Here is an 11,477-nt window from a genome sequence, read left to right on the forward strand (position 1 = left end):
TTGATCTTGGGGTTCAAGCCCCATGTTGGGTATAAAGATTACTTAAATAAGTAAAACTTAATGGGGTGCCTGGGTGGTTCTGTCAGTTAAAAGTCTGCCTTCAGCTCAGGTCATGATCTTGGGGTCCTGGGATTGAGTCCAGCATCAGGCTCCCTGCTCAGCAGGGAATCTGCTTTTCCTCCTCCCTCTCCTCCCTGCTCTGCTCATTCTCTCTCTCTCTCCCTCAAATAAAATTAAAAAACAAAAAACAAAAAACTAAAACAAAAAACCTTAAAGAAAGAAAAAGAGAAAGCAGAAAGCAAGCAAGAAAGATTACTCATGGGGCACCTGGATGGCTCAGTCAGTAGAGCACGTAGTCTTAACTTCAAGGCTGTAAGCTCAAGCCCAAAAGATTACTTAAAAATAAAAATTAAAAAAAACTTAAGTAAAATGCATTTTAAGTGATATCAGAAAGAATAAGCAAACATTTTAATATCTATTGGTATGGTAACATTTAATATAACTTTAAAAATTAATGATTCTATAAATTGTATTTTGGAGTTAAAATGTGCCTCTAAACAATATTTTTCAAGAACTATGGAAGAGCTGGATTATGATGGGAGTAACAGAATCTCAGACTATTGTTCTTGCACTTTCTTAAACTCTGGGTAGTACTAGATTGCAGGAAATGTAGCTGAGCATATTCTGAAAACTGTAGCCTCAGGAGACAGAACAAGTTACAATATGGAATACATTTCAACTCCAGCATTCTAGTGGAAATAATCAGTGGATTCAAGAAGAATAAAGAGCTGGCTGCACAATCATATTTGATAATACTCATACAAATGTAAGCAATAATAAACTAAGGTAGAATGCAGAAAATGAATTAAAGTAACTGATGTAGCAGAATTATGTTCTGGTCAGATTAGAATGCAGGAATAAAGACTAAAAGGTTAACAAGATCAGATGACCGAAACTTCAGATAGAGAAAAAGGATGAGAAGGAATCAGTAACTCTGGGAACATACATTATTATGCAAATTAAGAATGAAAAAAGCAGGTCAAAAAATATGTGAAAGGATAGTTCAGGATGAAGAAAAATCCTCTCATAATAGCATTGCAATTCTATGATAGGAAAGACGATCATATTGTAACTTGTTCTGTCTCCTGAGGCTTTTCTCAGTAGAAACACATATGGGAGATGAAACAAAATGGGTATGAGGTTCTGGAAAAAGAGGAATGTTTCCATAAAAGTGATCTAATCTCTCACCGAACTACACTAACCCTAAGTTTCTTAAAAGCAATATGGTTTCAGAAACCCTCCTTGCTCAAACTCCAAATTTATATAATGTCACCTCTGAAGAGGCAGAAGGGTATCAATCTATATTGAAATGTCCCATATCTCTACATTTACCATTTCTCCTTTGGCTTGAGGGATATTTGATTTGCAAAAAAGACTGTAGAAATTTGATAAAAATAAAAATAGAAATGTCACAACAGAATTTTAAAGTACATCTGTTTAATAATAATATAACCATTAATGCAATATCTGCCTCAATAATTTCATTCCGATAATAAAAAAATTGATGATATGATGGTTTAAAACTGGTTCAATCGCAATTTTAGAGGCTTATTTATCAAGAGTGAAAATAGAAGACTATTAAAAAATAGCTAAAAAGGTAACATGTGTCATAGTGCTTAATGTTTCTGTAACTGTTGGTAAGGCTTACATCTAAATTTGATGCAGAACTCTTAATGGCACTGAAATAGTTCTTTTCTCACCCACATAGTAGATACCGGTACTATGAGTCTGGAAGAGACTGGCTATGGGTACCACTCCTTGTCTTCAGTTGTGACTGTGCAATATCAGCAAGTGCACTTTGTATCTTTTCCAGAAGCATGTCCCCTCGGTAAACAACATCCTCCAGACATGTAGCAGCTTCGTGGTTTTCTTCTTCCAGCTTATACAAGCTAGCAGCCTTTGTAAGATACAAATTTAAAAATCTTTTGAGAAATGAAAAACTTGGAGATTAGTTAAGAGTTGAGAAGAAAAAAAACTGCAGAAGTATTTATTTTTAAATCTGGATGATTCTGCAACCATTATGAAAGATTTTTCAGTGTCAGAAATTCTAAAATCAGGGGACGCCTGGGTGGCTCAGTAGTTGATCATATGCCTTTGGCTCAGGGCGTGATCCTGGAGTCCAGGGATTGAGTCCCACATCGGGCTTCCTACATGGAGCCTGCTTCTCCCTCTGCCTATGTCTCTGCCTCTCTCTCTCTCTCTCTCTGTCTCTCATGAATAAATAAATAAATAAATCTAAAAAAAAAAAAAAAGAAACTCTAAAATCAGGTAACTTTTAAGGAGCTTTCCCTGTATGAATTATTTAAAAGAATTAATTTTCAATTAGAGATCTCTGTCTAGATGTGACACTCTAGATGTGACACTGCTTTTGGACACTACTATTCGACTCCACACCCAGAATGCCACCCTCCTCTCATTCTTTGCTAGGAAAAGAGCCAAACTGAGAAGACTAAGAAGTTTCCTTATAGCTCAAAATTGGACAACCATATATATTCAGCATGATCTTTAATAGACTACAATAGTTTACAATTAACAAAACTTCCATTTTAAAACTTAATCTTGGGGTGCCTGGCTGGCTCAGTCAGCGGAGCATGTGACTCTTGATCTCGGGGTTGTGAGTTTGGTCCCCATGTTGGATGTAAAGATTACTTAAAAATAAAATCTTTCAAAAATAAATAAATGAAACTTAATCTTAAGGAAACTTTGAATATTGTAACAAAAGGTATTAAATCTTTGGGGCAATGACTGGCTCAGTCAGAGGAGTGTTGTGACTCTTGGATCTTGGGGTCATGAGTTCAAGTCCTCATGGGTTCAGTGTAGGGATAACTTAAAAAAAAAATCTCCTGGGCAGCCTGGGTGGCTCAGTGGTTTAGTGCCACCTTCAGCCCAGGGCATGACACTGGAGACTGGGGATCGAGTCCCACGTCGGGCTCCGTGCAAGGAGCCTGCTTCTTCCTCTGCCTGTGTCTCTGCCTCTCTTTCTCTCAGTGTTACACACTCTCATGAATAAATAAATAAAATCTTAAAAAAAAAAAAAAAACCCTTTAATCAAAATACTCTACTAGCAAATTTCTCAAAGGAAAAGAGATTTTTACCTGTAAAGCAGCTGTAGATTCTTCACTGGGTAATGAATCTATCAAAACATCAATGTCTTTTGCTGTTCGTGCAATTAGTGCTGCAAAAAGCTGGGCATATTCTAAAGAAAGATATTACTCATTTAGAATATTAGGAAATGTCAAGTTTTCAGAAGTAGAAATTAAATTTGAACCTAATGAAACCAGAGAAGGTCATAAACTTTTCCTGTACTATGCTCTGAATGATGAAAATGTAATTCTAACACACCAACCCTATCACATGTTTTTTTAGGACAGCATGTAGATTCTTCACATGTTTTTTTAGGACAGTATGTCAGTCATTTGAATAAAGGAATATGTAAATGGAATGCCTTCCTTATTAAGGCCCCTCAAGTGAAATTCTGCTAAATTCATGTAGTCAGCTCTAAAGGAATAACAATCTGCTTTTTGTCATGAACAGAATTACGAGATGTAGAATGACTAATGAAATCATCTTTTATAACAAAACTTACAGTAATATTCTCAAAACATAAGTAAGCTGTATTTCTCAATAAATTTAATATTAAAAGATTATAAAGATTATAAGGGTCAAATGAAGAGAAGCCAAGAAAATCTATTTACCTTCTGTAGGATTAGCTGGCTGATCTTTGTTAATTGCTGTCTGAATATTACTGAAAGAAGCAGGAGGACCACACTGCTGCAACACTCCAATGGCATTACAAAACTGATCTGCAAGCTTGAAGCCAAAGAAAACGTGTCAGAGTTAGAAAGGACTGATCAGTTTTAAAGATTTTACCAGTAACAGTAACAAAAATAAGTTTCTATAATAACAATATCTAAGCAAGGAAATAAAACAGGAAGAATCTGGGATAAAATTAGCTAGTTATTATTAACAATGATTAAATGTTTAATCATGCAAGGAAACTAGGTTTGGTATCAACATAGTTGAAACAGTTAAAAGGAAATACAAGATAATCTTTGTTTTCTTCCCAAGGTAACAGAATGATAAGACAAATATATGCCAACACTTGTTACAAGCATAAGTAGGGATTTTTGGGGGGTAGCGGTGGAAGAAAGCAAATCTGACTGGCAAATATGTAAGTATGGCCTTAGGATAAATTTTAAAATATGTAATTTATATACAAAGTATTTGATCCCTTTTTTGAGACTAAAGTAGTTACAACTATAAAAAAATAGTGGGGAAAAGACTCCACCTGAAGAAATTATAAGGCCATGATGCATGAATGAAAAAAGAAACTGTGGTACACACACACAGGCACATCATTCAGCCATTGAAGAAAAACGGGGGAAATCTTGCCATTGCAACAAGAATAGACCTTGCGGGCATTATGCTAAATGAAATAAGTCAGAGAAAGACAAATATTACATGATTTCACTTATATGTGTAATCTAAACAAAAACTGAGCTCACATACAAAGGATAGACTCCTGGTTATCAGAGGTGAAGTGGGGCTTATGGTGGGCAAAAAGGGTGAAGGGAGTCAAAAACCTTCCTATCCCCTTAAGTCATGGGGATGTAACGTACAGTATGGTGACTATGGTTAATACTGTTTGTATATTTTAAAATTGCTAAGAGAGTTACCTTAGAAGTTCTCATCAAAAGAAAAAAATGAACTTTATAACTACAGTACAGTGACATGTTAACTAGATTTATTGTGACTTCACAATATATGCAAATAGTGAACCATTATGTTGTACACCTGAAACTAATGTTCTGTCAATTATATCTCAATTAAAAAAAAAAACAAAACCTCTACCTTAAGTACTTGGAAATGTTTTCCTCTGTGACTCAAGCTGTAAACTCCCAGTGCTCTAACAGTATTCCTTAAGCAGTTTTGAAGACAAGAGAATACCAGTTCCTTACAGTTGGCAAAGTTAAAACTCCTATCCTCTCCACCAGCTTCCCTCAATAGTCCTGACCTTTTGAATCTCACTTATTTCCAATCAGTAACTATTTCCACTAAGTTTCTCTGCCATTTTTTAAATGACAGAACTCAAAGTCAACTGTTTCCTTTAATATCTAATCTGAGACTCTCCTAGTTATAAACCAGTCTAACTTCAGACTCTTAATCTCCTTTCATCTTCAAATAGTTCTATTTTCTTTTCATTCTATCATCATTGTAACAGCAGGAGTTCAATTATCTCACAACAGAATTGTTACAATAGTCTCCTTCTAGTTTTCTAGTTCACTACTTATTTTACCCTGCTTAAAAATCCTGAGCTCAGGGGCATTTGGGTGGTATAGCTGGTTAATTGTCCAACTCCTGGTTTCAGCTCAGGTAGAGATCTCAGGGTTATGAGATCAGGCCCTGTGTAGGGCTCCACTCTCAGCAAGAAGTCTGCTCAATATTCTCTCCCTCCCCCTTTGCCCCTCCCACTGTGTTCTCTCTCTCAAATAAATCTTTACTTTTTTTTTTAAAAGATTTTATTTATTCATGAGAATACACAGAGAAGTGAGAGAGAGAGAGGCAGAGACACAGGCAGAGGGAGAAGCAGGCTTCATGCAGGGAGCCCAATGCAGGACTAGATCCCAGAACTCCAGGATCACTCCCTGGGCTGAAGGTGGCACTAAACCGCTGAGCCATCCGGGCTGTCCTCAAATAAATCTTTTAAAAAAAATTTTTTTTTTAAGTTTGAGCTCACCCCAACATGGCCTTTAAGATTAATCGCCAACCCTTCAGGCTATTTCAAAGCTTTCGATAATCTAAGTCAACTCTACTTCTTCATTTTCTACTAATTCCTTCATATATACCTAACTAGTGATAAATTCATTCCAGACTATACTGTGTTGCTCACGTTCTGCTCCTTGTAATGGCACAGTAGTAAGTGCTTAGAAGCTATACAAATGTGGATTCCAATTCTGGTTCTAGTAACCTGAGTACAGTTTTTAATTTTTAAACTGGGAACATTTTCACATTACACCACTGTTCTGAGGAATAAAGAAAACACACAAGCATAAATATTCAACACAGTGGCTATCTGTTGTGTTCTTCAAAAGCTCTCTCAAGATCCATTTATTCAATAAATATTAAAAAAAATCAACTCTATGACAAGCATTGTAATAAACATTATAATGAAACAATGAACAAAGGCACAGCTTCTGCCCTCATGGAGTTCTCAGGGGGTAAAACAAATAACTTTAATAATTTTACAAATAATTACAGTTCAGATCAATGCTTAGAAGATTTCCTTTACTTCAGTTCATATCACTCTCTATTCCAATTTACCTCAGCACTTACATTTGAAGGTGCTTGATTCATTATAACCACCTAACCAAATCCTACTTTTGAATTATTTAAATGTCTTGAGTATATGACATCATTCCAATTAGACTGTAAACTCCTCAAGGAGTATTTTTCTGTAAACATGAGAGTGCTTACATACACATTAGGCATTCACACTAGTTAACCTAGAGATTTCTCTCCAAAATCCAATTATCAGCATGCTTACCCTGGAGTCAAGGCCATATTCACTGTCTCCTATTATCTCTCTGGTTACAACACATGCATGAATATGCAACATTTCTCCTAAAATAACATTTCTGCCCAGCAGCATCGTTACAATTTGATTCTGAAGAGCCTCAAAGGAATATCTCCCAGAAGTTGGCTGGCAGCCCACGCATGTCACCATAAAGTAGAATTTATCTTAGTGACTTCATCAACCTTTAGGGGCTAGCCCTCTCAGTCCTAAAAGGTCTTATTTTATTTACGGAGTAAGTCAGTTTTATTTTTATTTTTTTTTAAAGACTATTTATTCATGAGAGAGAGAGAGAGGGGCAGAGACACAAGCCCACTCCATGCAGGGAGCCTGAGGTGGGACTCGATCCTGGGTCTCCAGGATCGCACCCCGGGCTGAAGGTGGCGCTAAACCGCTAAACCACCGGGGCCGCCCGGAGTAAATCAGTTTTTCACAAGTCGATTCCCCCCTCACTTGAAGTGAACCAAGATGGATGCAACAAGAATCCTAACTTCTTATCTTCCGGTGTGAAAAAAACTGGCAAGGGACCAGATACTTCGATTTTCCAGTCAACATATTCTCTCTCTACAGACATTTGACCTGGGGTATCAAATTATAAACAAATTGACAGGCAGCCCGGGTGGCTCAGCGGTTTAGCGCCGCCTTGGGCCCAGGGTGTGATCCTGGGGACCCCAGATCGAGTCCCGCGTCGGGCTCCCTGCATGGAGCCTACTTCTCTTACTCATGAATAAATAAATAAAACCTTAAAAAAAAAAAAAAACAGATTGACAATGAGAAATATAACTAATGGCAAACTGTTGAACTCTTTATGGTCATGAGCACATGAATCCTCTGGTTCGCATGTACTTTCCAGTCAGGCATAACAGGAAAAAATAATAAGGATCAAAGTAAGGGGGTCAGCTTACAAGATCTGACCCTTAACAGAAAGTAGACTTTTTGCGACACATTAAAGACTTAAATAAATGGGAACATATGCAAGGATTAGAAGATTCACTCTCCTAGAGATGTCAGTTTTCCCGCAAACTGATTGATGCCAGGGAGCGCCAAGAGATGGAACGAGACCCTTTGTCTCTGGGAACCAACGAAGAGGAAACAGAATTTCTCACCTCACCATCACTCCAGGCTCAACCTGCAAAGTCCTGACGCAGGAATACTCTCGCCTGACATTTAACAAAAAAATATCCAATCGTCAGGAGCACAGTTTCTCCTTCGCGGCTTAACACTGATAAGGGAAAAAAGGAGCTTCTACCGCTTTTCCCCTTACCCCCGAAAGAGACGTGAGCCCAGAAGTACGACTGGCAGTAAAATAAAACTGTTCCCAGAGAACAGGACAGGGCCGTGACGCCTAAGTGTCCTGACAGAGAGATCCCCTACTTTTCCGGTGAAGAGGCTGCCGCTCCCTCAGCTCTCCGCGAAGCCGGCGGCCGGCCTCAAACCTCCCAGGACGCCGCGCCGCCTCCCGCCGCCGCCAGCGCTGTCTGCGGAAGCCCTGCCTCAGGCCGCTCCCCACTTTCGTGTGTTTTTCCCGGGGCCCTTTGCCGCGCCCCCCCCCCCCCCCGTTTTACCTTAAGAAAGGGGAAGACAGAGACCAACAGAGCAAAATTGCTCACCGAGTTCACCGCGTCCTGCAGCTGTGTGAGCCGGTCCGCCATGTTCCTCCCGCAAGCTCCGGAGGCTAAAGCAGCTGCTCGCTCGCTATTGGGCAGCTTCAGGACGCGTCGTAGCCAATCACAGGCCAGCGTTCTTGGAGGGGGTGGAGTCAGCGGCCCTCCACGCCCGGCGAGTAGAGCGGGGGTGGGACTTTGGCGAGGCTGTATTGCGGCCGGCTCTGCCCGCGAAGGCGCCTAGCGGAGGTTATTTTGAGTGACTTTGGGGGGGGCGGGGGGTTGTTCCGAGTTCCTTCGTTGTGGGTCTAGCAGACTCGTTCTCGAGGTTTTCGGGTGGTAGACAATTTTACGGAGATGGTTAGATGCTGCAATTTTTAAAAGTGATTTTCCCCATTTTCCCGTGCATATTCGTTTTTAAATATTGCCTTGAATACTTACGTTACGTTGGATTTCCAGGTGGATCACCAAATATATACACAGCAACCAACTCAAGAATACTTGGGGGTCGCGATCCCGATTTTAACTTCAACAAATCCAAATTAAAATTCACCAGGCAATCTTGGCTGTGTTAGGGTGTCTCCTTTTGGGGGGTGGGGGTGGAGGGTGGAGGGGGTGATGGGCTACCCAGGTGAAGACTGGGTGCGTGCTTTAATTCTGAATGTGGGTGTGCTGGGGAAGCTGACACACATGGGATGGAAAGCGTCCAAAACAACTAAGCACTAAATCGAGCTGTATTGACCGCGTAAGAAGAAAATGGTTGGGGGCAGCCTGGGTGGCTCAGCGGCTTAGCGCCGCCTCCAGCCCAGGGCGTGACCCTGGAGACCCGGGATCGAGTCCTATGTCGGGCTTCCTGCGTGGAGCCTGCTTCTTCCTCTGCTTGTGTCTCTGCCTCTCTCTAATAAATAAATAAAATCTTAAAAAAAAAAAAAAGGTTGGAAAAGGAAGGTTTTTGTAGGCAAAGGTGAGTAGCAGAAGAGTGGCATCTGGAGTTCAGAGGTAAGGTGTGAATGCAGTTAACTAATAAAAATCTCGCTCCTCTGACAGCGAGGAAGAACAGAAGAAGGTTGGTGGAGAGGAGAGTGGAGGAGGTTCCTGGAAAATGAGCCTTATGTGTAGGTAAGGGAGGGGACAATTTTTAAACAGATAAAGTGTGCAATTTATACTTAGCCGTGAGACCTATTGAGGATTTAGTGTGAAGGAAGATAATAGGAACTTGGTATCTGGAGCACCTGGCTGGTTCAGTGAGTGGAGCATGTGCACTTGATCTCCCGGTCCTATGTTCCATGCAGGCCCAGGTTGGATGTGTAGAGACTACTTAAAAAAATAAAAAAAGAAAAGAAAAAACAGAACTTGGTATCTAAGGAAAGTTATAGCTAGGGGATACTGTGACAAGAAATAAGCCTGGAACCAGCAAATGACTGGTTTGTGGACTTGGGATAGACTTATACACCCTCCCTATCTGGCTGATTATCCCTGATTATCCTCCTGGAGTTGGGGGAAGGTGGGAATTATCCATTGAAAACTCAATTTGTCACATTTGCCCTAGTCCTAGCTGGGAAGCTCTACTTCTACTTTACCATTCCTTCCCCTCAATCCCCAATCCACATTATCTGCTAGAACCTAATTAGGAACCTCTCCAGGTGAGTAACCTACTCCCACATAATGGGAGTAATGAGAGATAGCTCTAATTTGTTTTAACTAATATGGGGTAGTCTTGTGACTCTCTTCTCATCCTCAATTGGCAGTACAATTTACTGAATGCTTGCCACTACCAAGAAGTTTGTTAGGTGCTGTGTTTGCAAAGATGAATAAACCAGGGGCTCATTAGGAAGAGGGCTTTGGGGGGAACCTGGGTGGCTCAGTGGTTGAGCATCTGCCTTTGGCTCAGGGCATGATCCTGGGGTCCTGGGACTGAGTCCTGCATCAGGGTCCCCGCGGAGAGCCTGCTTCTCCCTCTGCCTATGTCTCTGCCTCTTTCTCTCTCTCTGTCTCTCATGAATAAATAAATAAAATCTTAAAAAAAAAAAAAAAAAGGAAGAGGGCTTTGCAGTTCCAAGAATGAATGGGTTGGGCCTAGACTAGGATGTTGACTCTGATAAGAGAAGAGGAAAGGTTTGTTTTGAAGGAAATGTTAGCATGAGTTGGTGCCTGGTTAGGTATAGAGGAATGAATGAGAGAGCCCATAAAGGAGAATACCGTTTTGTGGCCTGATTGAAAAGAACCTGGGCACCTGGCATAGAGGAACCACTTCAAGACAACTCATGTACGACACAACTTTTGTCCTATCATTACCTTCTTACAGGTTTTCAGTAGCTCCACTAAGACCTCAGGTTGATGTACAGCAAACAGATCCAGCTGCCTTTCCCAATAATATTCTGAGTGAAATCACATTATTCATCCTTGGTCCCTGAAACCCTTGGTTTTCAGGTTTCTTAAGACTCTTCTGGTGATAGACACCTTTAAGAATCAGATGTAAGCTATGACCCTTTCCCCAGACCAGGCTAAAATTTTGTGTATATTTTTAAGGGGCTTATGAACCTCCTGAAGCTGTGAACTTCAGGGAAAAACCCACCTGCCCAGAACAGTCTCTTATGTCTAGCTCAGGATTTTTCAATATTAGCACTAATGGCATTTTAGGTCAGATTTTTTTGTTGTTCTGGAATGCTGTCTTGTGCCTTGTAGAATGTTTAGCATCATCACTGTCCTCTACCCATGAAGTGACAATGGAAACTCCCCTTCCAGTTCTGACAATACAAAATATCTCCAGATATTCCCCAATGTCTCCTGCAGGGCAAAATTACTCCCATTGAGAATCACTCTTTCCTCATTCTTTACCCTTATCCAAGTAATTTCTTTGCTGCTATTTCTTTATCTTTTACAGTTTCACCTTTCAGTGTAAATTTTATGAATTACTGGAGTCCACATGGACTTCTCCTTTTTCCCTTTTATGATTTTGACACTCTTTCATATGTTTTCTCATTTGCTGTTCTTGCATTCCCAACTGGATTATGTGGTTTGAAGAGCAGAAACCCAGTATGACATATCTCTTAAACACATAATTTTGGTCAGTATGTTCTTTTAAACTTCATATAATTTTTTTAAGTTCATTTATTTTTTTAGTTCTTTCTACACCCAGTGTGGGGGTAGATCAAGAGTCACAAGCTCTTCTGACTAGGCCCACGAGGCATCCCTAAGCTTCATATTCTTAAAAGTTTCAAACATATAAAAATAGAATAAGG

At 40.1% G+C, this 11,477-nt stretch overlaps 1 protein-coding gene across 2 annotated transcripts; it reads right to left on the reverse strand.

Moving 5' to 3' along the window:
* Nucleotides 1-1,480: 1,480 nt before the first annotated feature.
* On the reverse strand, nucleotides 1,481-8,311 carry MED21 (mediator complex subunit 21). Of its 2 annotated transcripts, none has more exons than XM_025995063.2 (4): nucleotides 8,242-8,311; nucleotides 3,756-3,870; nucleotides 3,156-3,256; nucleotides 1,481-1,957 (listed from the first exon to the last, which is right to left on the reverse strand). In XM_025995063.2, exons 1-4 carry the CDS (start codon nucleotides 8,281-8,283, stop codon nucleotides 1,781-1,783), a joined length of 435 nt encoding a protein of 144 aa, XP_025850848.1. In that variant the 5' UTR covers nucleotides 8,284-8,311; the 3' UTR covers nucleotides 1,481-1,780. The 2 variants fall into 2 exon arrangements, with proteins under 2 accessions (XP_025850848.1, XP_025850847.1); XM_025995062.2 differs by having other exon boundaries at nucleotides 8,197-8,306.
* Between the last annotated feature and the right edge of the window lie 3,166 nt (nucleotides 8,312-11,477).

The sequence above is a fragment of the Vulpes vulpes genome, chromosome 8 (genome assembly GCF_048418805.1).
Source record: "Vulpes vulpes isolate BD-2025 chromosome 8, VulVul3, whole genome shotgun sequence".
Classification (NCBI taxonomy): domain Eukaryota; kingdom Metazoa; phylum Chordata; class Mammalia; order Carnivora; family Canidae; genus Vulpes; species Vulpes vulpes.

Coding starts and splice junctions, on each gene's coding strand:
- MED21 (XM_025995062.2), bottom strand. CDS start 8,283: ATGGCGGACCGGCTCACACAGCTGCAGGACGCGGTGAACTCGGTGAGC. Junction 3,871..8,196: donor CTGTCTTCCCCTTTCTTAAG/GTAAAACGGGGG, acceptor TTTGGCTTCAAG/CTTGCAGATCAGTTTTGTAA. Junction 3,257..3,755: donor GCCAGCTAATCCTACAGAAG/GTAAATAGATTT, acceptor ATCTTTCTTTAG/AATATGCCCAGCTTTTTGCA.